The sequence below is a fragment of the Rutilus rutilus genome, assembly GCF_951802725.1.
Source record: "Rutilus rutilus genome assembly, chromosome: 3".
Taxonomy (NCBI): domain Eukaryota; kingdom Metazoa; phylum Chordata; class Actinopteri; order Cypriniformes; family Leuciscidae; genus Rutilus; species Rutilus rutilus.
In genome coordinates, this window is record NC_140211.1 from 44,068,858 (window position 1) to 44,096,441 (window position 27,584).

At 39.1% G+C, this 27,584-nt stretch overlaps 1 protein-coding gene across 1 annotated transcript in view; it reads left to right on the forward strand.

Annotated features, from left to right (window-relative positions):
* Positions 1-27,584, forward strand: part of col25a1 (collagen type XXV alpha 1 chain) — a gene marked incomplete at its 5' end in the record, with an annotated part of 143,077 nt that overhangs the window by 81,543 nt on the left and 33,950 nt on the right. The window contains 21 exons of the mRNA XM_084404111.1: positions 5,446-5,478; positions 5,584-5,619; positions 8,739-8,783; positions 10,103-10,165; positions 11,042-11,110; positions 12,054-12,098; positions 12,270-12,314; positions 13,290-13,367; positions 13,724-13,747; positions 14,276-14,320; positions 14,481-14,525; positions 14,668-14,748; positions 14,886-14,948; positions 15,224-15,274; positions 15,608-15,634; positions 16,996-17,076; positions 17,380-17,415; positions 21,526-21,579; positions 21,744-21,797; positions 21,945-21,971; positions 22,148-22,201. Of these exons, the coding sequence (XP_084260237.1) occupies positions 5,446-5,478; positions 5,584-5,619; positions 8,739-8,783; positions 10,103-10,165; positions 11,042-11,110; positions 12,054-12,098; positions 12,270-12,314; positions 13,290-13,367; positions 13,724-13,747; positions 14,276-14,320; positions 14,481-14,525; positions 14,668-14,748; positions 14,886-14,948; positions 15,224-15,274; positions 15,608-15,634; positions 16,996-17,076; positions 17,380-17,415; positions 21,526-21,579; positions 21,744-21,797; positions 21,945-21,971; positions 22,148-22,201 (1,056 nt within the window). The remainder of the gene's footprint in view (positions 1-5,445; positions 5,479-5,583; positions 5,620-8,738; positions 8,784-10,102; positions 10,166-11,041; positions 11,111-12,053; positions 12,099-12,269; positions 12,315-13,289; positions 13,368-13,723; positions 13,748-14,275; positions 14,321-14,480; positions 14,526-14,667; positions 14,749-14,885; positions 14,949-15,223; positions 15,275-15,607; positions 15,635-16,995; positions 17,077-17,379; positions 17,416-21,525; positions 21,580-21,743; positions 21,798-21,944; positions 21,972-22,147; positions 22,202-27,584) is intronic.

A 27,584-nucleotide genomic window follows, 5' to 3' on the forward strand; every position in this document is an offset into this window, starting at 1 on the left:
GAAAACAATTTTCATTTTGCTGACAAAACAGTAGTGGTAGTGGCTGTAATATGTTTTTGTAAGTCATTAGTCTGCATGGCATTTTACGCTTGCAAACTTGCAAAATGGAATAACATAAGGCCTGGAGATATAACTCAATCAGAACCAGATGTGATGGATTGTTACCAATGTAAATCTCTGCCAATGTTCGACAGGTTCACAACAGAATACACTTTATTCTATTGTGTTTTTAGCCTTAAACTGCTCTATAAAGTAGAAAAAGACTTGTCTTAGGCCCGACAGCAAAAGTTTGTCATTTCGAACCAAACATAACTAAAACTTTTCAGCAACAAATGAGGGGAAGCAATTTTAAAATTCCTTGACATAGCTTTCTCATGGATCTATTAAGCACTAAGAATATCGATATAAAAAGCAAAAGATTAGGCATTAAGGTGTTTATTAGGGTGGAGAAGGAGTTTACTGACATCCAGCTGTAACTGTTAAAGTGGTTTATGGCTAACAAAAATGCAGCAATTAAGCTTGCATCATAATGAAGCCCATAAAAGCCAGAGCATGTATTCCTCAACAGTCTCTGAGCACAAGACACGTGAAGTGGAACCGCAAATTCAGCAGCAGGCCGAGGGCCCAGCTGCTCTTTCTCACCACGTCCAATCATCCTCTTGTCCTCGCTGCACATTCAGCCCAAGACATTCAGCTACTCTCATGTTTTTAGGCTTTCATTTTATTTCTGTTGTTGCAGTGTAAAAAAAGAGAGCTATGCATTAGGCTACGTAATTCTATTTAATTCTTTGGTGTTTAATATCAGAACAAAGACATAAAGCATAGAAGTTGTCACTCATGTGTGGTTGTAATGAAGTACACAAAGACAAGGAATATCACAAGAACAGTCTTTAATCTTAATCCAACACAGAACACTTAGGAGAATCACAGAAAATAATACAATAAACACAACCACATATAACATAAACACAACCGATAACGGACAAAGAACAGACAGAACTCCGAGTTTAAATACACAGGGAGAAATAATGAACAGAACTAGAAACAGCTGTGGGATTAATTAACAACCAAGGAAACTAAAGCTGCGTTTCCACCAAAATTACCCAGAACAATTTGTCCCAGGAACTTTTTCCTGAGGAACTTTTTTTCCCCCAGACCTGTTACTGTCTGCGTTTCCATCGTGGTCTAAAGTACCGTGAAGATTAGGCAAATTAGTCCGGTGATGTAGGTCTGAGTGCTACTTTCCAGTTCTCGCTGGATTTCATCCTCTGAATTTAAGCTTAATAAAACCTGAACCTTGTCGTCGGTCCATCGGACGTATTTTTAAACTCCATTGTTGATTAGAATAGCAACCTCCTCTTACTGCACGCACCGCAACAGACTTTTAAAAATGGTGGCTGAAATAAAAAAATTTGTGTGGAGTCAACCAATCAAAATGCTGCATGAACTCAACAAATCAGCATGCTCAGCACCAATGTCCCACCCCTGAAAGTTCCTGAACTTTGAAAAAGTACTACCTCGCCAGCAAGGATTTTCTGAGGGACAAATTTTTACCTAGAACTTAAAGCAACACTAAAGATTCTTTTGTACCTTAAAATAATGTTTCCAAAATCGTTTCAGTGGTTCATCAACTTGTAACAGGGTGAACGACACTTCTGTATTTGCTTTGCAGCCCTCTATCCGCTATAACTGCACTATGCAAGTTTTCTAGATCGGATAGCGGATCCGTAGTTCGAATGAGACATAAGAAACTACAAATTTGACTTGCTTTATGGCAAGCGTTACAATAGCCGATAGGTGGAGCAAGGCTCTGGGTGGAGCGTACTCGGCAGGTACATATAAATGGAAGATACCTAGCAGCCAGGTAGCTTTTGAATTGTCATCATGACGGAGTCTGCAAATAAAAGGAAGGGTATGAAGTCGGAGGAGGTGAAGAAAAGAAAACGGGAGCATGATAGAGAAAGAGCTCGAACTAGAGTGAACATTGGACTAAAACGGTGTCACCTGTCTCTGCAACTTTTTTTCCAATAAAATGCTCAAGATTTTCACAGACAATGCAAATGGCTGTGAAACTGTTAGGCAATCCGTTTTTATTTTTCATCTTTGTGTAAACCTATCTTGCTATTGCTAGACCGTTTCAAATTTACCGTTTCACACAATCTAAAAAAAAATGATTTTCTGATGTCGCAATACATCATACTTTCATAAAATCATGCAACATGCTCAACCTTGTCTGTGGACATCGTTATTTCCAAAGCCGGTGCTGGATAAACAAATAGCGTGCGTGCGATGGTAGGCTGCGGTAGGCTAAATTATTTACGGTAGCGGTAATGGACAATTCCGCTTCCAACCAGTAGGGGGACCGAATAGGAAAAGTGCTTTGGTGTTGCTTTAAGTTAGACCCTGGTTCCTGCGGTTGAAACACACAGAGTACCACCCCAAAGTTCCTAGTTCCTAGAGAAAGTTCCTGCGGTGGAAACGCAGAGAAAACAAAACCAAAACAGAACATACGCGTTACACCCACCCCCTGGGAAGGCATGTCCTCGAGCTGTAACAGTCCGACTGAGGAAGGATGATGGTGGCGATGACAGTGGGAGGAGCCAGGGAGAGGAGGAGAGGAGAGCAGGAGTAGCCAGGCATACAGCCAGGACTAAGTTCCTCTGCAAAGTCGAGGGAGGGAGGAGCCATGGTGGAGACTTGGCTGATGAAACCAGGGGGTCGATGGACGGCGACTGTGCCAATGGAGGTGGAGACCCAGGTGAAGCCGAAGAGCCGAGTATCCTAGGTGGAGCCCAGGATGCCAGAGGACCAAGACGGAGCAGGAGGGAAGACGGAGGCCTGGAAGGCAGAGCCGAAAGGACGAGGGAGCCCGTTGGAGCCATAAGGGCGATAGTCCCAGGTGGAGCTGAGGGAGGGAAGAGCCAATATGGAACAGACTGGTCGCCGAGCTGAGGTGGAGTGATAGCTGGGGGCTGGAGGTGGAGCCAGGGGATCCTTAATCCAAGGCGGAGCTGGTGACTGGAAGATCCGAGATGCATCCACACAGCATTGTGGAGCAAACAAAGGAGGAGCCGAGGAGCTGAAGAGTACCATCCGTTTCTGAATCCTCACAAAAATTTGTAGAGGCCAGCTGCAGCTTACTCTCAATGGCGTGATTGTGTGCGGGGCTTTCTTTCGTCCCACGCACCTGGTCAGACTTTTCCATAGGCTCAGGCACCGGGGTGATGGTTGGCCCAGTCCTCTTTACTGGCTCTTTCATGGCGGCTGGATGGGCTCTCGGTCTGGAGTGGGGCTGGTGACGTCCTCCTCAGCAGCGCAGATGGTGAAGGCAGACCCGCAGTTCACCAGCAGGCACTCCACAAACTCAGTGAATGTCCCCCGAGCAGCATCACTGGGCAGGCGTGCCTTGGTGCGATCGTTTAGGCTGGTCAGATAGAATTTGCACAAGGAGTGATTAAGGAAGTTTGTTAGGCACGACAGGTGTAAAAATCCTCTGGTGTAGCTGCTCTTGCTCTAGGCAGAGCAGCTGGATGGCCGGCAAGTCCATTTTCGTAGTATTCTATCACACATGAGTGTCTGTAATGAAGCGCACAAGGACGAAGGAATATCACAGAACAGTCTTTAATCTTAATCCAACACGGAACACTCAGGGATCACAGGGAGTAATACAATGAACACTACCACATATAACATAAATGCAAAACAATGCCAGACAAAGAATAGACAGAACTCAGGGTTTAAATACACAGGGAGAAATAATTAACAGAAATAGGAACAGGTGTGGGATTAATTAACAACCAAGGAAACTAACACAGAACACATGCAAATGAGCATAGGAAGCATAAGAAACACAGAGAATACGAAACCAAAACAGAACATACATATTACAGATGTAGCCAAAGCATTGGTTATTATTAATCTTCAAGTGTTTTTTGTGTATATATTTTTGTCTGATCACAAAGTATAAACATAAAACTTGTTAAAAAGATTAAAAAACAACAGATGGAGAGGTTTCTCGTTTCAGGTTTTTCTCAGGTTTTTCTCACATTGTGTTTGTTCCAGATTTTGTTCCCTTGGGAAACATGGCACTTTGAAGCAGAAAGACATTTTCAGATATTCTGTTGCACCTGTGCATCCACTGTGCCAGCTCCCTCACCCAGACTGAACTCAACCATCTCACTGTTTTGAATTTCAATGATCTGCTCTGCGCTAGCACACATCTGTTTAATGTGACACAGATGCTGCACAGTGTGTTTGTGTGCAAGATAAGAAACGTTTACACAAGTGTATTTTATGAATTTATTTAGGTTGCCTTGACTTGATATATGATGCCATCATAAATCCTGTTTTGTGGGTTTGTTTTCATAGAATTTTTATTAGATAAATGAAACAGTGATGGCATTGAGTCAGTGAGTTAGTACTGTAATTAGTGCTTTAACATTAGCTTTGAAGGCACATTAAACTGATTACTCTCCTCATCAGAAGCTCATTCTCATTGATATTTAACCTCCTTAATGCAAAGGAATGTGGAGGTTTAAATGGTACATGGAAATTTGGGCATAATAACACAATCTAGTGACTAACTTAAATCAGTTAAAACAGAAGCTAACCTTAAACGAACAGAACACTCTCCATGACCTTACATGAGCAATGGATGCTCATGACCTCAATGCACGTTTGCTACCGGGGATTTGACCAAACATTTCTAGACTGTCTTGCATGTCAGTCCCCTTATAAATCTGTGATTAACTCAGCTTTCAGCACCTGTTAAAATCTGTGATTGGGATCTCTCATCACGTTTACTGAAAACAGTGGCTGCAATAAGATTTCGCTCTGAATCCCCCTCTTACCAGATGTTACTTTAGTTAATTACTAATAGTTACATTATTATCCTTATTCACTATTAAAATATAAAATGAGTAGTACATACATCAAGTATAAGTACAGTATAAAATTCAACCAAATAAGCCTGGTGGTACATATCTGGTTGGTACATATATTTTGCCATAAAAGCACAATGTAGTGATTACACAGCAGCTAAACTTAAATGAAGACCCTCCATGAACTTTCTGCACAATTGCTATGATAGAATATACCCAATCAAAGGCAATCTCCTTCCTTCTTTTTTCCCCTTATGTCCTATTGGTGTTATGGCAGCGGTAGAAGCTTTAGCTAATGGATGTTCATCTTTCCTTATTTGTTTCACTTAAGATAATCTGCTTTGCTTGTATACTCACACAATCTGATGAGCTGCTTTGTGCACCAGTTTAACCTTTACTTTGGCATGCTCAGCAGCATGCAGCAGCAGCAGCTTCCAAAATTTCCAAAAAACACCACCATGTGGTATAAAGAAGATGCTACACTTTAAATATTTTGGATGCAACAGTTTTAAATGGCTCAGTTTTGACCAAAACAAATTTACTATGAATTTGATATCTCTCACAGGGTAATGCAGGATCCTCTGCTGCTGGAATTAAGGTAAAACAGAACCTATTTTTATCTTTAAGTCCGTGTTTTTAGCAAGATCTACTTTTTAATTTGACATATACAGATGAGCACTTACAGGTATTCTTATTATCACAGGGTGAGCCAGGAGAACCAGGACGTGGAGGACAAAAGGTAAAACTGCATAATGCACTGAGTATTCACTTAAGATTGTTATTGTTTGGAACAAAGGACTGCACATGTGTCTTAATGACAGCTGATTCATTTATGGAAAACACTGAGAATTTGTTTTAATAAAACATGTATTCATTAATGATTAACCAAAAAGTATTATAGCATACAAGTACAAGTATTTTTGCACCGTATGGCTGTATGAAGCAAAGCTTACCAACATTTGCTTGCTGCTATTAAAGGGTTAATTCACCCAAAAATGTTTATTCTGTCAGTTATTACCCACCCTCATGTTGTTCCAACCCCGTAAGACTTTCTTTCATATTTCTTTCACTTTCTGTCTCACTCCTCCATATAGGCTTCACTGTAATTGAAACTTGCTGGCCCAGAAAGTTAGTAAAGACAATGTTTAAAATAGTCCAAGTGACTACAGTGGCTCAACCATAAGTTTATCGTAGTGTAACAGTGCAGCGCTTCTAGGTTGTACGTCAGAACGTAGGCTCACTATTGGCCGATGCTGGTCATGTGTGTGATGCGTGATGCTGGCCAATAGTGAGCCTATGTTCTGACGTACAACACAGAAGCGCTGCGCTGTTACACTACGTGAACTCACTCAGAGGCCCACACAGAAGAAAATGAATAGTTGAATAAAGTCGTTATTTTTGTTCGTTTTTTGCACACAAAAAGTATTCTCGTCGCTTGATAAACTTATGGTTGAGCCACTGTAGTCACATGGACTATTTTAAACATTGTCTTTACTAACTTTCTGGGCTGGCAAGTTTCAATTACAGAGAAGCCTATGGAGGAGTGAGACAGCTCTCAGATTTAATCAAAAATATCTTACTTTGTGTTCCGAAGATGAACGAAAGTCTTACGGGGTTGGAACAACATGAGGGTGAGTGATTACTGTCAGAATTTGTGATGTGAACTAACCCTTTAAGCATGTGAATGTCAGGCACCAACCTACTCAAGAAAGAAAGCGCTTTTTAGCAAGGTCAGCTTCCTTTCCAGACGGATTTCAGGTGAACTAATATGACTTGTAGATGCACTTTTGATTTGATGTTTTTAGAGAACCTTTTAGTTTGTACCTTAGTACACCTTGACATAGACTCTCCTAGTCCAACATAAGCCGTAAAAACATAATTCTACACCATGCTGTTATAGTTTGTCTACTTTGTCTTTTTTCTTTATGTTTTGCATCACACTTTATTACTTGTTCTGTTTACTAATTAAACACTGTTAGGCTTCACTGAATAATCAATCTGCTCCAAATTCAGTGTGAGAATCCAAGAGAACAGCTTGAGTTCTCTTGCAGAAATGTTCATCACATTTACAGCACTTGTATGTTTACACAAAAGTCCTGTGTAAACATAGAACTCTAAAACTGCAGTCTGGGATCTATTTAACAGCACAATTTTGAGCACTAGTCCTACTCACTTTTCACATGTGTTTTTCTTTCAGCAGAGCATGAGTTAATTAACAACATAATTTTATCATGGTTACATGGTATGTTAGTGCTTCTGAGGATTTAGTTTTTCTTCCTCTTTTCTCATGATATACTGTGCCCAAAGTAATATAATTTGGACTGTCAAGCGATTCATTTTTTTAATCTAATTTAATTACATGATGTGCTGATTAATTAATCAAATTTATCGCCAAATTAACATAAAATTTGGCATAACATTTTGAACCCCTAAAGATAATTTCATTATCTTTCAATTCAATTTCAAAAAAGTCATTATTGTGTTAAATGAGAAAAGCATCAAATAGACATTACAAAAATAGCTTAGAAATTTGTATTTTATTTGATTCAACATAGAATGTATTATACAAACGTTTAAGGTTACAACAGCCTAAACAAAAGCTGCATCTGAATTGGTATTTAGATATATTTACAGACCAAAACAGTTTGGTTACCAACATTCTTCAAAAGATCTTATTTTATGTTCTCCAAAAGAAAGAAAGTCATACAGGTTTAAAATGACACGAGGATGAGTATCCTCAAAATATGATTTTTTACTACTTATTTTATTAAATGTTTTATAAAATGATATCACATTTGCTCTCATGCTATTCGGCATTTTCCATGCTATTTGGCACATTTCATATTTGCACTGAGGCATTTTTGCCCTGATACAGTATCTTGGCTTTTAGGGGCTTTCTAACTAACTGCGTTCTAGGCTCCATCACACAGTGAATTGTTGCCCTGCATCATGTTTCGTCACTAATAAACTGTATGAAATGTAAGATGACCTATGTAGTTCACATTATTTTTCCATAACTAATTAATTCAATTAAACCCCTGTAGTCAATTAAAACTCATCTTTCATCACCAAAATTACATATTTGAAGGTTTTTTCTCTGAAGAACGTCAGTGGGGAAAGGCATATAGATCATTATAACATCGTAATATACATCACACACCCGTTATATTGCAAATCTAACCGATTTTTCATATCAACAGAAAAATATACCAGGATAACCTGGCATTTCTCGAGACTCCCTGCTAGTTTGCTGTTAATGATATGCTAAAGCCAGCTGGCGCGTTGACATGATTGGTTACAAGGTAGTTTGTGACGTCAGAAACACCAGCGATTTCAAACCGCATTTTTGAGACTGTCTTTGGTTCACTGCAATTTTAAAGAGAAAATACTCAGCAATTGTGTTGACTTATAAATTTGTACATTGTTTGTCTTAAAGTACATTAAAAACACCACATAGACATATAAACAACATTAAAAACCTAATTTTCACCACAGGGTACTTTAACAAAGTTAAATCGACAGCCCTAATAAAAATATATCTTATGGTCTAATGGGATCGATATTCTATTTTAGCATAAGCAGAAAACGCAAATATAATTGAAGATGCCTCAATATGGATTTTTCAGTACCAATAATTTGAAATGTCAAACAATCCAACTGCAACACCATTAGATAGCCTATGTGTCTTTACTTTAACTGCGGAATCTGGATGATTTTCACTTTAGTATGTAAACCAGGGCCAGTATTTTGATATTGTGGCCTTTGAGGAAACCTATTGTAGTTGAGCTGGGTTTCCAGGCTCACAGCCAGTAGTGGTGGCTTGGTTTGGCTGTAATTTGTTGCACTTTTCCTATATAGGGTGAGCCAGGACTTCCAGGGCTGCCTGGACTCCCCGGGATTAAGGTAAATATTGTGTCTTCATGCCTAAAACCCCTCCCCCATACCCAGCTGCTTGTCAACCAATGTAATGTCTAGACTCCGTAACAGTTGTTGAAGTGCAACTGTATTGTTTCCATATTTCACATTAATCTGTATGGCTTCAATTAGTTATTGCTTTTGAATGGAGTGTGTTTTACATTGGCTTATTCAAATGCACATTATCAGGATTCTTTGATTATGGATTCATCTATTAATGATTCATCAGTGAATCAGACAATTACTTGACCCAGTTTATCTTTGCATTCATGTAAAGACTCGTCTCAGAGTAAGATTTAATACTACAGAAATTAGATGTCTGACTTATTTCGTTGCTATTTTTATGTTTCAGCCTTTATTTTCACATAAAAATATTTGTGTCGCTGGCTTGTATTATATTTCAAACAGTCTCCACAACAATCAAACAAACCCCCTGAGAGTGTGTCGAATCATACAGTACACACTTTACCAGAGTCACTTAAAGTCATTCAACCACTTGGTGTTTTGTAATGGAACTTTCTTTTTGCCTTCTGAACTGAAAATTAAAAGCTGATTACAGATGTTCATGTTCCAAATTGGAAAAAAAATATTCTTGAAAATAATGAGAAAATGAGTGGAAAATCACTGGAGCGATGGATTTCTCCATAGTTCCATATTAATGCAAAGAATGTTCAAACTGGCATGTACTAATGCTTGTTGCTGTTTTGGTTTGTTTGCCTGTATTCTTTTGTATGCCTGCAGCCTATTGGCCTTGTAAAAATCCCACCCATTTTATGTAACCCTGGTTTTACTTAGAGGCTGAAGGCTGTGGATGCTAACATTGTGCTAATGTGGTGCTCTAATGTTTTTTTTGAGACCGTAACATGTGCACACTGTGTTCATTCATTGAATAAGAGAGGTTAGAATGTTTTATTAAATGGCACTGAAAATATCACGTCAAGGTGTTTATTATTATTATATTAGCAACATTCCTATTCTCGTGTAGTACCATGAACTAACACATCATTTATTTTAGATAAGAATTTTATGAATGTTAGTTGCCATAATAGCAATATCATTAAGGTGAGCACATATTTTATGACGAAAGCCATTTGCAGGTTTTAATTAGAATCTAGACAATTACCAACTCAAATCAGTCCCAAAAAAATAGACAGTTGGCTTGATACTGTATGACATGAATGCTTTGGAAGGTTTATTGTCTAAAATTCTTCGCTTTTTTGATTTAGAGTTTAAGTTAATTTAGTTGTGAATACTTAACTTGACTCCTATGACTGAAAGATAATTCTATGTGTGGCTTCTGTATGCAGGGTGAACCTGGTTTCTTTGGGCCTCAAGGTGAGCCTGGGCTTCCAGGCCTGCCAGGAACTAAGGTGGGTCTGTAACACCACCAGTTGTGGTATATCCCAGTTTAATATGGTGGTCATTGTTTGTGGTTTCATTAAGATATATCCATGATAGCTCTGTTAAGGACTATAAATTAACAAACAACAAATGACTACAAAAGTTTGTTCAATCTGTATGGGATCTCTGCAAACTCTTATTGAGAGAAGAATTTAATTTAAACTATTATTACCAGATTTTTCTGATTAGTTAGATTATTAAGACAATGTACATATTAAGTTAGTATTTGATTAAAGGTGTGTTTTATGTAAAAGGCAGTGCAGAGAGGCATCTATGAAGAGACTCCAGCCAGAGCCTGTCCAGCTTATTCAGCACAGCAGAGCAGTTTAATCAGACTGAGAGATCAGTATGTGCTGTCACACTGCCCTCTACAGGGCATTTCAAAGAAACCAGTATAAAGGAAGGAAAGAGTAAAGTCTATTTCAGTGGTTCTCAACCTCTTTGACTCCATTGCCCTGCTTTGTCCAGGGCAATATTCGAAGCTGACATGAACTTCTGGTATTTCTATTTTAATAAAAATAAACAAACTAAAAAATACTGTTACTGCTGTACATCTTTATCATTTTTTTTTTTTTTTTTAGGTGTTATTTAAGATTAATATTAATAAGACTTACTGGGGGCCCCCTGGAAGTTTGCAGAGGCCCCAGGTTGAGAACCAGCATGTGCAAATTCTACTTGTTCTGTAAGATTATAGTATCTACGTGTCCACCTTGTAAGCTGGAGTTTAGTTGGTCATCTAAAAACCAGCAGAGCAGACCAGCTTAATCAGACTGAGAGATCAGTTTGAGCATCTTAGGATTTTTTATAATAGGATAGGCTGTGATAAAGAATATCACTTTTTGTAGGGAGAGAGAGGAGAACCTGGACCTTCTGGCAAGGGTGAACGTGGTGAGACAGGTCCCATAGGACACAAGGTAAGATGAGCAGTAAATATGTGATTTTGAAGTGGTCATCTAATGATAGGAGAAGCTATTCATGTAGAATAAATTCCCCTGTATAGGACCATTGTCAAACATGACCACAGAGGTTCTTCCGACTTTAATTGTGTGTTTACTTTGGTCAAAATATTAACATCTCTAGATTGCCTGAGATATAAGAAATTATTATCCTGCCAAATTTCCTCAGGAAACTATTTATTTTGAATGAGAGTTAGACAGTTAATTTTCTCTGTCTGTGATCTTTCCACAAACAACCGTACAGGAACTAACTGAGTTTCTGCTGTAGGTCGTGTTTTGTGTGTGCGCGTGTGTGTGTGTGTGCGCGTGTGCGCGTGCGTGTGTGTGTGTGTGTGTGTGCGTGCGTGTGTGTGTGTGTGCGCGTGTGTGTGTGCGCTTGTGTGTGTGTGTGCGCTTGTGTGTGTGTGTGTGTGTGTGTGTGTGTGTGTGTGTGTGTGTGTGTGTGTGTATCAGTGTCAGTGTCAGTATAAACAAGGCAAGACACATTAAACATAAGGAATCCCCACTTTTTTTTTTTTTTTTTTTGCATTTATGTATATTGTTGGTCTTGTATGTACGCATGCTGAAACACAAGCAACAAAATTTCCCTAAGGGGATAATAAAGCAATCAATCAATCAATCAAACATATCAGATAAATGCCATTAATTTACAGGCAGTCTGCATTTCCAGAGCTCAAATATCAATCTCTTATTGGTACCTCAAAAAAACTAAGGCTGGAAATGTTATATTGTGTAAACCACATTACCACCTGTGTAATTCTCAAGGGGGGCTTTGAAAACTCTTCCAGTACAATGAACAATGTTTAACCTGACCACACTCAAATCCGTAGATATTGTATCAGGTTGCTTCCGAATATGTTGTTAAATGATAAATCTTTAACTGTATTTAAATAATTGTAAGGGAGAACAGGGGGAACCAGGAGCATCAGGCCTGAAAGGTTCAAAGGTCAGTCTCATTTCCTTAGTAAGCCATGCATAAGAAAGTTAAAAACAATTCAAATTTGAAGCTAAAATGTTAAAACAAGGAGCATGTGTTACATGTTACTATAACAAATAACAAATATTTTACGGTCTTAAATGACTAAATATAATCTCTGTCCATATTTTACAATTACAGGGGGATGCAGGAGACAAAGGTGATGAAGGCCCAACAGGATCACAAGTAAGTAAAGTCTACAAATGTCTTAAAATTACTTTTGACAACTCTGACTAGCAAATGTAACACTGGCCTAAATTAGCTTTATTCTGACATCAGTTGATTGCTGTGGAGTATAAATTTCATCATTATATTTCAGAGTGTAAGATACAGAAGAGTATACAGAATTGAATGTTTCCTCCCAAATATGAACTTGTCATGCTGACGTAATTGGGTTAAGGTTGCTCTTGACTGAATGAAACCAGACAGGGCAGGATTTATTGATTAATCACAAATCCAGGGCATTATGCAATGAAACAAGTTGGTAAATAAGCCAAAGTCAGTAAATAAGTGACTGTGCAATGAAAAATAAGTGCTATGAGGTTCCTGAAGTAAAGTCCTCACATAAAAGGACTGTAAAGCTGTTAAAGGAATTAATATTTTGTGATGGTGTGAAGTTATTATTTGAAATGTTGGTAATACTTTACAATAAGGTTCATTAGTTAACATTAGTTAACTACATTAGTTAGCATGAACTAATAATGAACTGCACTTATACAGCATTTGTTAATATTTGTTAATGTTAATTTCATAATTTACTAATACTTTATTAAAATCTGGTTAACATAGTTAATGCACTGTGAACTAACATGAACAAACAATGAACAGCTTTATTTTTATTAACTAACATTAACAAAGATACAGAACAAATACAGTAACAAAATATGTCTAGATCATGTTAGTTTATACATTAACTAATGTTAACTAATGAACCTTATTGTAAAGTGTTACCGAAATGTTTATTATTTCAAGCAAATTATGTGATTAAGCACATTGGTTTGCTTTGATCTAGTCTCAGTTTCTATGATAATGAGGTACGGGAAGCTTCAAAATGAGAATATTGTCGCAAGACAATTATTGTCTCAAGTCACTCTTTTTATCAGTAAAAACAGTTCTGGCATTTACATTTCCCCACTCAATGAAAATATAATTGTTATTCAGGGGCCACCTGGGGAGAAAGGTGAACAGGGTACAACTGAAATCATAGACTACAATGGAAACATTCAAGAGGCTCTTAAGGTTAGTGGAATCATATCTATGACCTTTCATTGGAAATCATATTTCTAACCTGTTTTAAACTGCGAAAATTAGGACAGCTACTATCACAAACCAAAGTGCCCAATTCGTATTTTCTGCTCAAGTAATTGATAATAATTATGACATAAAATAAGGATTTACATAAAATTGCATGAAATTAAGTCTGACTGTTCACACTGAATTGACTTCACAATAATTTAAAAAACACCCAAAAATGCGTAATGGATAAACATCTGTAGCAGTGGTATGGGTACTTTTTAAATAATTGGCACAGAGGTTGGTCTTGTGCATAACTGTAATCTTATCTTTTACCTCCCCTTCTTCCTGACTGCCTACAGAAGATAACTACTATTACAGTTACGGTAATTCACCTCTGCTTTGTCTGTGTGTTATATATGAGTGCTGTATTTTGCTCAGCATGAATTCAACACTTCCATACATAGGCCTACATGTTTCTCACCTAATTCTGCTAATTCTCTTACCAGTGCCTTATTGACAATATATTGTGTGTTGCTGTGCCAATGTTCGTTAACACTGATTTGACACTGATTTGACACTGATCTCTGATTTGAGATAAAGACTTATCTCCTATGTAACAAGGATCAAAGTAAGTGTGAATGTGGTTCAGGCCCTTTCTCAGCTATATGTATTCAGAGTGCTCTGATTGGACCAGTCCAATATAACCTATGCGTGTTAACACAGTAAGTGAGAAATTACACATTGTCTCTCACATTCTCACGTGTCATGTTTCATATATAACAATTTTTTTTATATAAATGTGTCCCTTGTGCTCTAAGTGTAATTTTTGTTTAATTATGTGCATCTACAAAAAAAAAAAAAAAAAAAAAATGGGGGGAATTGATCAATTCTTTTTGTTTTTTGTTATTTAGGGTCCCCCTGGGCCTCCTGGGCCAGTTGGACCAAAGGGAATGAAGGTAACCACATCATTTATTAACAAAGTGGACATTATGGGCAGTTAAATGAGGGTCTTACCTAAGAGTCTAGCATTTATGTGCTTGTGACGGCAACCTTTTGAAGACAAAGATCACAATGTGACTGCAGTTCATTTCAGTGAAATATTATTGCTTTTCACAGGGTGATCAGGGTGTTTCTGGACTTCCTGGACTGGATGGAGAAAGGGTAAGAGGACCAAAATGTTCTTACTGTGTATAGCTTTTATTGTCTGTCAACTGACCCATATCTAAGCACAATTTCACAATATTTTTTGTATAATCATTTATCACAGTTAATATAATCCACATAATACAATCCATGTTGTTAGGGTCACAAAGGTTCTAAAGGTGATATGGGTATCCCTGGAATATCAGGAGAAAAGGGATCAATGGGTCTTCCTGGCCTACAGGTAAAATGATCTGAGCGTGAGATATGTTGATGCTTGTGATATTAATCATAACGTAAAATATATGATCTTGAATAGGCCTAATGGCTTGTCACATTATTTAAGTAGGTTAAGTCATGGCTCCGTAATGTTGCCCGCAGGGTGTGAATGGTCTGAAAGGAGACAAAGGAGACACTGGCCTGCCTGGACCTCAGGGACCCTCAGTAAGTACAGCCAAAATAGTGTCCAACCAAAATGTGAATTTATGTCTTTATCAGAGTGACAGTTTGTATGAGAGAGTCAGTACTGAGAGTAAATGTTTTATCATCAGTTTACATGTATGATGTCAAATCACTTTACCTTAAATTGGGCCTTACTATTGTAGTGTAATTGAGGGTCATATTATTTAAACATCTTCTCCATCTTTGTGCCCTGTTGTCCCTCATGTCTTCTGTATATATTTCACTTATGGATTTTTTTATCTTGCTCACATTAACAGATAATTGGGCCCCCTGGAGCACCTGGTCCACATGGACCACCTGGACCCATGGTGAGTTAAAGATGTTTTGCACAACAGAAATGGTATAAAATTTTAATAATTTTAAGATAGCAATGGATATATCCAAATAGCCTATAAGCATCACAAAAATGACTCATTGCCCCTGCTCTCTATACATTCAGACAGTTATGAAAGTCTGCAATTTATTGTCATGCTATAATTCCAGACCAGTCTCTGAGAAACTGTGTGGCCTTAAAACCTTCAAACTTAGAGCTTTTAAAACTTAAAACTGCTTCAAATTATAAGGAGTGCGTGCATGCGTGCGTGCATGCGTGAGTGCATGCGTGAGTGCGAGAGAGTTATTAATGCTGTGTTGTGTTGCAGGGTCCTCATGGATTCCCTGGCCCAAAGGTAGGTCATTACTAATTAATTAATTTCAAGGTAATGCCTTTCTGAATTACCACATTTGGGGCCCTATCTTGCACCCAGCGCAATTGACTTTGTACACCGACGCATGTTTCATTCCTATTTTGCACCCGCGCAAAGCGCGCTTTTCCCTCCACAGAAGCACGTCGCTAAACTAGGGAATGAACTTGCGCTCTCTGGGCGGTTCAGCGCAAAAAAGGAGGCGTGTTTTGGCGCAAACGTTCCCTGGTGCTATTTTACTGTTCCATAAAACAATTGCGCCACTGGCCAGAAAAAACCTAGTCTAAAGTCAGTGGCGCGTTGCGCGTTGTTCATCATGCTATTTTAAGGGCGCATGCTTGACCATAATGTATAGAGTGCACAAACGCTCATACACTGTGATTCTCTAATCTACACAGAAGCAGCAGTTTTCATTTTTGCAAATCATATTATTACAAACGATAGATAGATAGATAGATAGATAGATAGATAGATAGATAGATAGATAGATAGATAGATAGATAGATAGATAGATAGATAGATAGATAGATAGATAGATAGATAGATAGATAGATAGATAGATAGATAATTTATTATAAATATAATAATTTATTATAAAAGCATACATCTAGCTTACACATTTACCCACATTATTATATGCCTGTTTAGCCGAAGCTAATTTGGGTGTGTTTCTCCCATCCCCAATGTCACTTCTCTCTCTTTTACGGCCGTGAAGAGAGCGTTGCTCTCCTCGGCTGTGAACCGCTCTTGACGCGCGCCTGGCAAATCCGCCGTTATAATAGCAATACGCCAAGGAAAAAGTGCGTCTGCTCTTAAAGGGAATGTGAGATGATGCTCTGATTGGTTTATTTCACGTTACGCCCAAACCACACCTATGAATAATGAAGCTACTTCAGACCAACCCCTTTTAGATTTGCGCCCGGCGCAAGAGTCATTTATCCCGCCGGGAAAATAGCAACAGCGCCAAGACCCGCCCACAAAGTTACTTGCGCTTTGCGCTTTGACACTTGCGTTTCAGATCGTTAAAATAGGGCCCTTGGTGTTTTAAGGCATGCTGCATACTTGCCATGAATTGTTCATAGAGCAAATTGCCTTCTGTCAAACATGAAAGTAATTACTTGCTCAGTGTTAGTTTGGACATACAGAAGACTTGCAACAGGTCTTCAATTTGACCTTAACTCCCACTGTGTTTTTAGTCACTGTAGTCATCCAAGTCTTTGAAGACTATCAGGTGCAAATTCAGGACGATTTCAATCTGTGATATTTGTCGAGAAATCTAAAGACAAGATGCTTCTGAGTAAATGTTACCGAGCATTCCCTAAACTGTTGTCTGTACTCCTATTAAGGGGGAACCAGGGTTGCATGGTCTCAAGGGACTGCGAGGGGAGACTGGGTATAAGGGTGACAGAGGACCCCTAGGTCTCCCTGTAAGTACACTACAGCAGATCTTAGTGCTTTATCCCCACTTATTTTGACTCAACCTCTTCTAACCTTTACCACATTCCCCACTGTCCATTTGTTTGCTGTTATAAATGTATGTTTTCGTTGTCGTGACTTGTGCAGACAACCAAGCCTGATTTTCTGCCTCTTAAACATTGTGTGTTGGTTAAACGTCTATTTGTTTATCTTTGTTAACAGCTGTTAAGTTTTTTTGTTTTTTTTGTCCAGTTCACTCATCACATACTAATCGCACTTTTCAAACCTCCATTCATACTTCCATAAATGCACAGGGAGCATCTGGCTTGGATAGCAAGCTGGGACCCAGGGTGAGTCTCAAGCCATGTTTCACCCCCTATCCCCCTCATCCCCCTCCCCCCAAAGCCTCCCTACATCTTAAAAAAAATTGGGAGTGTGACACATTTATGGTGAACGGGGAATGTGGTTAGACTCATTATTGGTAATGTTTCATCAATGTTCAGCTCTATGTGACAGTGAAAGATTAAACAACAAGAGTTACTCTGTTTTTCTGCTGACAAGATTGATATTAACACTGATTTAACACTCACTTATCCATTAACATTCTATTTATTATTTATGTTCATCCGTGTATTTATTTGGGGATTTGCATGATTAATTGCTAAAGATAAAGTCTGAGAATTTTTTTTTACATGAAGAGCTGATTGATCAAAATTATGGTCTGCTTTTCTGAACTGTGTTGACATGTAAGTTTTGGTAACGCTTTAGATAACAGCCCGGAAAGTACTGCGTAATTAAGACGAATTTACAGCATAACTTTCTTTAATTATATTGTTCCTATAAAATACTTACATGTAAGTATAAGGGAACAATATTTAACGGTTTGGGAATAAAGGGGTAACCAACCAGGAGAATTAACAAATTATTTATACTGCAAGTACAATAATCTTACATTTGGGAGCAATTTAGCGAGAACAAACCTTTTTGTAATAAAAGTATACACTGTAAAAAATTTCTAACCCTCCCAAATCAAAAATTTCAAGTGACCGATAACATCTAAATTTTTCAATTGGCCCAAGTGAAATTCTGTAAATTTCAATTGGCCCAAGTGAAAATCTGTAAATTTAATTTTATAATTTACAGAATTTCACTTGGGCCAATTGAAAAATTTAGATGTTATCGGTCACTTGAAATTTTTGATTTGGGAGGGTTAGAAATTTTTTACAGTGTACCAATACATACTGTATAGGCTTTTTAAAAATTACAGGGTACATATCTGTGCATTTATACAGTAATTTATTTATTTATTTATTTATTTATTGATAGCAAAAGTTCAGATGTTTTAGTTTGTGCTTACACGGCAAGTAAAAATAAACTATGTATTTTTTTATTTTTTTTGGGAGAAATATACTCTTGTTTCATAAAGTTACAGGGTAAAGCCTGTTTTATGCTTCTGCGTCGAACTGCCGCCGTAGCTACGTCGTAGGCTGTGTGTAGCGCGCGTACCCTACGGCGTACCCTGACGTGCACCTCTCCAAAAATGTAACAACGCGTCAATTCTACGCGGACACAAGCGCTGTGATTGGTCTGCCAGAACCCCTCCCTCGGGGTTTCACACGCTCCCTAGGTACGCGTCAACGCAGACAACAACACAGAAGTATAAATTAAAACCAACACGTTGCCTACGGCATATAGGCTCCAGCGTAGGTCCGACGCAGAAGTATAATGAGGCCTTAAGTGTGACATTTTGGGCTATAAATTAAAGCGGTGCTTGTTACCCTCTTGTTCCATGTAGTTACAAGGTAAGTGTGACATTGCGGGCTGTAAATGAAAGTGGTGCTTGTTACCCTCTTGTTTCATATAGTTATGTTTGAAATAAAAAGTTTATTTAACTTTTTTTTTTAGATCAATAAGAAGTGTTGTAAGTCTGTTTGGAAATAAGTTATTTTTCAAATGAAGGTTTCTGAGTCAGTAACAAGCACCACTTTAATTTACAGCCTGCAATGTCACACGAAACAAAAGTATATTTCCCCAGTATTTAAGCAAAAGTTGCAATAGTTTGTTTTCAATGCACTTTTGTTAAAAAAAAATACTGTATAAATTAGGCCTGCACGATATATATCGCATGAGATTGTTATGCGCATCTCGTCAGTAAAGCCGGTTCCTTGATTAGTAGTAAATCGGCATCACCTGCTTTCAGATGGAGCGGCATTTACTACAAAGAGCCGTAATTATTTGACAAGCTGAGCCATATCGCATTAATATCGCGGACGTATCGCCAGCGATAATTAATGCGATATGGCTCAGCTTGTCAGTTAACTACGGCTCTTTGTAGTAAATGCCGCTCCATCTGAAAGCAGGTGATGGCGATTTACTACTAATCAAGGAACCGGCTTTACTGACGAGATGCGCATAACAATCTCATGCGATATATCGTGCAGCCCTAGTATAAATGCACAGAAATGTAGCCTGTAATTTTTAAAAAATCCTATATGTATTGATACAATATTATTACAAAAAGGTATGTCAAGTCACCTTCATTTATATAGCGCTTTTAACAATATAGATTGTTTCAAAGCAGCTTTACAGTGATAATAGGAAATTACAGTAACAAAGATTGTTTTGGCTTTACAACAGCTCTAGAATAAAGTTATTGTCCAGCTAAAGTTAGTTTTGATTGATTGATTCACTTCCGTTGCAAAGATCATTAGTTATTAACTTAGGGGTCGCTAACATGACACCCTCTAACAGAAAACATTCATTGCGCTCTGGCCCGCTCATCCGCACAAAGCAGTGTCTGGTAGCTTGAGAACGCAAACCCTTGAAATACAGTAGATTCCAAGGTGCAAGCCTTGAAAAAGGTCATCTCTGCGCAAACCTCAGAAACGCAAACCCGCGAAAACGCAGACGGCATGCACATGTGCATCACGTGTTTGTTTAGTCTATAGGTATGCGCGTTTGAATATATATTTGCACAGGCGTGTAGTCCTTCTTTACAAACCAACCCTCAACAAACTAATTGTCTGGCCTTAAAAATGTATAATAAATAATTATTTATCGCTTCCACGTAGCCACATGAACCGGAATTATCCCGACAACGTTTTAACTGTACAGGGGTAAAGGGAAGGGAAGGAGGCCTTCACAGGGGAGAGACTAGTTGACACTTCAGGACTGCGTTGTCGTCGTGTCCAGGTTGTGTAAGGTCCTTCATCAGATCTGGATACGGCCTGGATACGGCGGACTGCGGTAAACCTCGGGATAAACAGAGAGACTTATACTAGCGTAGACGCCATCCTTCTTATGATGTAACAAGTACATCAGGATTTATGGGAAGTGTTCCCAGTTCCGGCTGACCTAATGTATGCAGCCTAACATTGAATTACAGAAGTAATGTTAAGTGTATGCTAGGTCAAAGATATGTGTTTTTAGTCTAGATTTGAACTGACAGAGTGTGTCTGCTTCCCGGGAAGAGGGCCAGAGCAAATTACAGTGCCTGACATCGTACTTGCGAGTTCACACACCTCTTTAACGTTAATTTAAGTGATCTCCGACTGGCAAAGTCCGAACATCATTAGTGCCGACGTGAATAACAATCTTAGAGAATTTACGATTAGCATTAGCCAACCATTTTTAAATTTGCTTTGATGTCAGGCGCTCTGGCTCCCGGCAAACATGTGACTATGGTGGCTGGTGTATCTATTTTCACGTTCCGTATAATAGAATCGCCAATAACTAGGGTACATTCAACAGGATTCACAGTGGGTGTTTCACTGAGTGGGGAGAATCTATTTGTTATGGTAATCGGAACGGAAGAGCTGTGTTTTTGTCCCGCGACTACAGCATCTCACGGTCACCCAGTTGCCCTGCTGCACGGGCTCTACAGCCGGAACCGAACAATGTACAGAGTTCACTAAGCTAGTCGCATCCAAAGCAGTATCTAAAGCCCTTGCATTCTTACTATCCTCGATTAAAGTTTGGATGCCTGTCTCTAGTTCTGAAATCTTCTCCCTCAGCCTGACTATCTCCCTGCATTTATCACATTTAAATCCCTCATTGCTGACAGAGAATGCTATACTATACATGTGACACGAAGTGCAAGTGACAATAACAGGAGAAGACATTACTCACCTTGTTTGTTGACTGATCCTGGTATGCAGTGTATGTTCTCGCTAAATTGCTCCCAAATGTAAGATTGTTGTATCATAATAGTAGAATAAGTACCACTTAGTTCTAAAATACTTTGTTAATTCTCCTGGTTGTTACTCCTTTATTCCCAAAACTTTACATATTGTTCCCTTATACTTACATGTAAGTACTTTATAGGTAAACTATAATTACCGAAAGTTACACTGTACATTTTTTTAATTACGCAGTACTTTGCAGGCTGTTATCTAAAGCGTTATCCAAGTTTTTTTTTTATAAAACCAGATTCAAAACCTCATACACTCTCTTATTTATAGGGTATGGATGGACCAATCGGGGCTCCTGGTCCAGCAGGTCCGAAGGGAGATGGAGTAAGTTATTTTTTATTTTGTTTTATTTAGGTTTTTATGTTTGTTGCTGTTTTTGTTGTTGTTTTAGCTGGATAATTGTGCGCAATGTGAAAATCAGGATATAAACTATGTATGAATACTATACAACAGATTGTTTATATAAAAGGTCTTGTTCAATGTCACAGGGTGAGAAGGGTGATGTTGGTGATCCTGGACCCAGAGGGCCATATGGGTTACCTGTAAGTACTCAAAGAATTTTTTATGTTTAATAAAAAAAAAAACATTGATAACTATTTGCCAATTTAATAATGATCACATTATTCACTATTCTCGTTCCAGAGAATATTATTAATTTTTTGTTTCTTTTTCTTCCTTGTTTTTTGAAGGGAGCTGCTGGAACACCTGGAATGGATGTGAGTTGTCGATCTTAATGTTCTGTTTGTGTGTTGACTCTTATCGTTTGTTTTCTGGGTCGCTTCCTGCAACTGTTGTGCCCTCTAGTAGCTCTAAACAAATTCAGTGAAGTTCTTTACCCCTGAAACGATCAGCCTCCAAGCATTTGTAATTACTTGAAGTTGTATTTTTGCAGGGGTTACCAGGCTTAAAGGGAGACAAGGGCGACGTGGGGGAAAGAGGAGAAAAGGTGATTGTGACATAGATGTTCTGAAACAGGGAATGAACCTTTTGCTCTCTTATTGATTAGATCTGATGTCAATGGACATTTACAAAGCAGCTCAGGCAGAGAGACCTTCATATAGACATAATGTAAGCCATGGAGTTGAAGATCAGTGTTAAGATCTTACAGTTAATGTTCTAGTACAATAGGAAAATAGCAATATAATATACTTATAGTTGCAGGAAAAAGTATATAAACTCTGACTTTCTGCATAAATTATCATTAATCATATAATTGAATCTGATCTTCAGCTAAGCCAAACAAAAGACAAACATGGTTTACATGTAAAAAAAAAAAAAACATTTCAGGGTGCACACACTTTTCCCTCCCTACAAGAATGTTTACTTTCCCTCCATACGTGAATGTTTATTTGGGGTGTGTAACGGTACACGCATTTGTACCGAAAATATTTGTTACAAATCTTTCGGTTCGGTATGCATGTGTATAGAAAGAATACATTGTTGTTTTAACCACAGCATGTGCGGAACGTAATTTCAAAATCCTAGAATGGGACAACATCGTTTATATCAATATCTGAAAAATAACGAAGGACAGAGTGAGCTGCTTCCGGATTGTTCATGTACCTTTGGTTAAATTGTTTTCTCGTTTTTGTCTTAAAAAAAAAACCTTCCTTATGAACATAAACTAATCTCAAGTCGTTTTTTCACACTTACACAATACAACACAATAAAACCAAAATGGATAAACAGCTTGATTATTCGATCCCTACATGGGAGCAGGAATGAACCGGCCCTTTCCACTGATTGGTCAACCAAACATAAAAACATGCCGTTTTCCTCAGTTTTGCGCAACAGAAGAATAGTCTTCCGCTGCTGCAGTTGTACGGATTCTTAAAGCGCTTATTGCAACTACATTTAATCTCTTTCAAAGACAACCAGACTAAAGAATGGCTTGACACAAACCGCACTGCACCTAGACAGGGCTTTCTTCTGTGTAGACATATGGCTAACTACGTGTGCCAGAGAAATAGGTTATTACATGGTTTATTTTAGAAATATGAAATATGAAACTCACCTATGTTCCTCGACAGTTTTCAACATTTGACCCTGCCCTACATTCCCAACATGTCAGAAATTGAGCAAGTGGTACTCACTACAGAGTCAAATGACGACCAGCTCCTCCTCTAAGGAGCTCCAATGGGGTGGGATTAGTCCATCTCCTTTGCCGAAAACCTCTGGCATTGTCTCGCGGGCGGCAGGCCAACAAATGGATCCCAGAACGCTGAGACAGCGAGGCCTACCCTCGCAACCGCGGGCGAAACATCCGCAATCAAAGATGATTTGATCCGCAGTCATCTGCAAAAAAAGAGCAATGTCTTCCTCTTCCCGCGAAGGAACGGGCCTTCCTTCAGTGTCAGGCGTCCACAGCAGGCCTTCAGTAAGCCAGGGCCGTGGTGCAGATTCAGTCCTGGCCAGCTCACACTCTCTACCCCGTCGGCTCAACCCCGCAAGTGCACAGCTCAAATCGTTTTCGTTTTCTATCCCTGGTTGAATTTAGGATTGCTTTCAGCACAGTTTATGCCATCTGGATACAGATCGCACGCACAGTCGCTCACAGAATCATTAAGAACTTATTGTCAACGCTGTCCTGCGATTTATCAACAAAATCGCTTAGAAACTGAAAATTATATAGCATATGTATTTCTGTTTAGAAGTAATTTAAACCCACAGCTTCACTATTGGTAAAGAGACTCCACACAGACTGGTAGGACAAATTCATACACGCAATCATTCTCACAAATGCGTTCAAATAAATGTAATCTGTATCTGATTTAGAACTAACAGAAATCGGCAAGTAATGTAACAACCCATAGACAGATAACTGGTGAAAATAAATTGTTATGTTGAGAGTTCCTACACAGTTTTGAAAAGTAAGGAATTTTTATTTGAGTAATTTCCAGGTTGGGATAAGTATGGAGAAGGAAAACTAAAATTAAGGAATAAAAAAATAAGAATTTCTAAAAATACATTTTCATACAAGCGGTGTGTTTTTATGGCAAACGTTTAGTGATTGTCGAACACAACTGAATAAATTCAAGGTGCACATTTTTATGCAAAGCTCTTTCTCTTTTATCATAAGTGATTCTCTTTTGAACTTTACTAAATGAACTCCACTCAAACCAGAAACAGATAAAGGAACAAACGATCATCTAAATCTGACTGTACTTTGCTGTTTGATGGTCATCCAACATTAAACGATTACAGTATCAAACCCATGCATCAGAGGTGAATATATGCAGGTTATAAAGCGTTTTAGGCTTCTCATCATGTAAGTGCATGTTATCACTTCGAGGAAACCAATAGAAAAACCAGAGAAAATAAGAATATTTAGAACGTTTAACAATCGATCTCTCAGCCCCGCGCGGTTTCCACTGAGCTCGGGGTTCCAATCACCTAGGATAAAACCATGGGTCCAGCCACGTCCATTGAATTCTGGTTATTATTATTATTAATTCTGGTTGAATACTTGGATCCAGTTAATTTCCAGGCCTGGAAACTCTTCTAAATGCGCACCGCTATCTTTGCTTGGCCACTTAAACTTCAGATGCGCATAATCCTGCAAGGTAGCCTTTTCATTTCACATCTCCTCTCCCTTGGGTCTTTGATTCACGCACTATGAGACGAATGTCAGCCCGCCAGGCCCCACTTTTCTCATCCCTCTGTTCAGCCACACAATGCTGAACAACGCAGTTTTTTCCCGGCGCCGCACCCCATACAACAATGCCCGCCCCTCTCAACGAATGCCTTCCCTTTAGCGTGAGATTGCATCCGCTAATGGAGCAAGCTCAGCCGTCTCAGCCATTTCATTCTGCCGTCTCTAACCCTCCCCATTGTCTGTGGCCTGCAGCTCCTAGTGCAAGGGTACCTCCGCTAGCGATGCAGGCCCAGATAGCACTCCCTTCTCCTCCCGCTGCCTCTGACCTTTTTCCCTACCAGTGGCCAACAGCTCCTTCAGCAGACCCTAGCTCCGCTAGCGGCTCAGGCCAAGTCATTAGTATTTTTTGTCCTTGGCCTACAGCTCCAAACACGGACCCTAGCGAGAGCCTGCCTCTGCTAGTGGCGCAGGCCCAGATGGCCTATTTTCCACCCCAACCTTCCTCTTCCTTTACCTTCCCCATTACAACCCAAGCCCCAGGGGCCAACCCAAGCATGAGGCTGCCTCCGCAAACAACTTTTTCCCCGGGGCTTCCCCCTTCTAACTCTCTTGCCCAGGCTAGATCATAATTTTCCCTTGTTTTGCAACACAGATGCCCATACCACCGAATCCTTATCAGCTAAATTCTTCAGCTCCAGCTTGTTCTCTCACTCAAACCTACAAGCTCACCATATCCACCTCAATTAACACCATCAATCCACAAAAATAATGAAAATATTCTACTTCACTGCCGCAGCAGTATCTTCCCACCCGTTCCTGCAGGAGCCCACTCCGTCATTGCACTGCTGCAGCAGTGTTATCTCCTCCGCTCCTGCAGGAGCTCCGTCTCTTGCTAACCTTGCCTTCACGGCCACAGCAGTGTTCTCTCCCCGCTCCCGCAGGAGCTCAGTTCCTCTGGCTAACCTTCTCCACTGCTGCGCAGTCCTTTCTGCTCCCTTCTGCTCCCACAGGAGCTCAGTTTCTCTGGCTAACCTTACCTTCATTGCTATTTCCCTGTTCCCACAGGAGCTCAGTTCTGTAGCAAAATTTCCTCCAATGCCGCAGCAGTGATGTCCCGCAGGAGCTCACAATTTCTCTGGCTAATTTTCTCCACTGCCACAGCAGCGATGTCCCCTCTGTTCCTGCAGGAGATCAGTTTCTCTAGGAAAATGTTTTCCACTGTGGCAGCAGTGATGTTCCCTCACGCTCCTGCAGGAGCTCAGTTTCCCTTGGAAAATTTTCTCCACTGCCGCAGCAGTGATGTTCTTTCACACTCCCGTAGGATCTAAGTTTCTCTGGCTAATTTCCTCCACTGCCGCAGCTCTGCTTCCGCAGGAGCTCTGTTTCTTTTGGCCAATTTTCTCCACTGCCGCAGCAGTGATGTCCCCTCTGCTCCCACAGGAGCTCTGTTTCTCTGGCTAATTTTCTCCACTGCCGCAGCAGTGATGTCCCTCACGCTCCCGTGGAGCTCCCATTTGTATGTATAATCTGGCCTTCACTTCTGCAGCAGTGTTATCTCCCTGCACCATCAGCCTCGTACTTCGCAATATTTTGGGGGTGTCAGTATCCAGCTGCTTATTGATTTTCTGACCCTGAACATAAAAATTAAAAGTGAGGAGGGTTCTAAAAAAACAACGAAAAAACAATATTTTCAAATTTGTCTACTTGCAATATTAAATAAAAAACTAATGAACGAATGGTACACGAATAAGAATAAGATCCAAGTTGTCTCAAACATGGGACGTGCTTTCCCTGCTGTCAAGTGAGTGTGTTTAATGCATTTGAGAAGCGTTTTCTTCAGCGCACAACTTGCATCTGTATCTGTAAATGTTACAATTTAAGTATCTGGAAAGTATTTACATTTTGCCTAAAGGATTATGCTGATAGCAAGTGAGCCTTCACTTAACTTCGCAGATTTCAATGAACGAGTGCCGGTGCACATAAAGACTGTGGTGATTAAAATGGAACTGCAATAATTCTATCCGAATTCTAAAATATTATGCTAACATATTTTGCATCCAGATGTGTAAAGCACTTCCTCTCTCTCTTCCCCCAGTTACAGCAGCACTATAAACCGCAGTGTATATTGCTGCTGTTTGCAGACAAAATTTAAAGACAAATTCACAAAGCTTGTTCAGTAAACCATTTCTAAACAAACAAACAAATAAAATAAAATAAAAATATTTTTGTCCCCTGCTGTACCTAAATTGTAGCGAAATGGGAGTTATGTATCGAACCATCATTTTTGTGTACAGTTACACCCCTAAAGTTTACGCAGTGTTTTTATAAAGGCAAAAAAAGTATGTGATTTTTTTTTTCAGTAAACTGTTTGTCTATTGGGTATATTTCGAACGTTCCATGAAAAAAATAAGTTCCGTTAACTTTTTACAGAAGTTAAGTTGCGCATAACCCCTATTGTTGTGGCTCACATCAGCTCAAAATTGCCAAATTGTGTAAAAGTTCAGGTAAAGCCAAAGGGTTCACATACTTTTTCCTGCAGCTGTATTTGTTTAAGTATTTGTATGTAATCATTCAGCTTCATTACTATCATGACGTTTTACCATCCCATAATCATAAAAGCCAAAAAAAGTCATTCTTTGTTTAATTTATTGGCAAGTGAAGATATTTATTATTTCTTACTCCATCAAGAAATACAGCGTAAGTCCATTGACAACAGGCTCTTGCTTTTGAAATG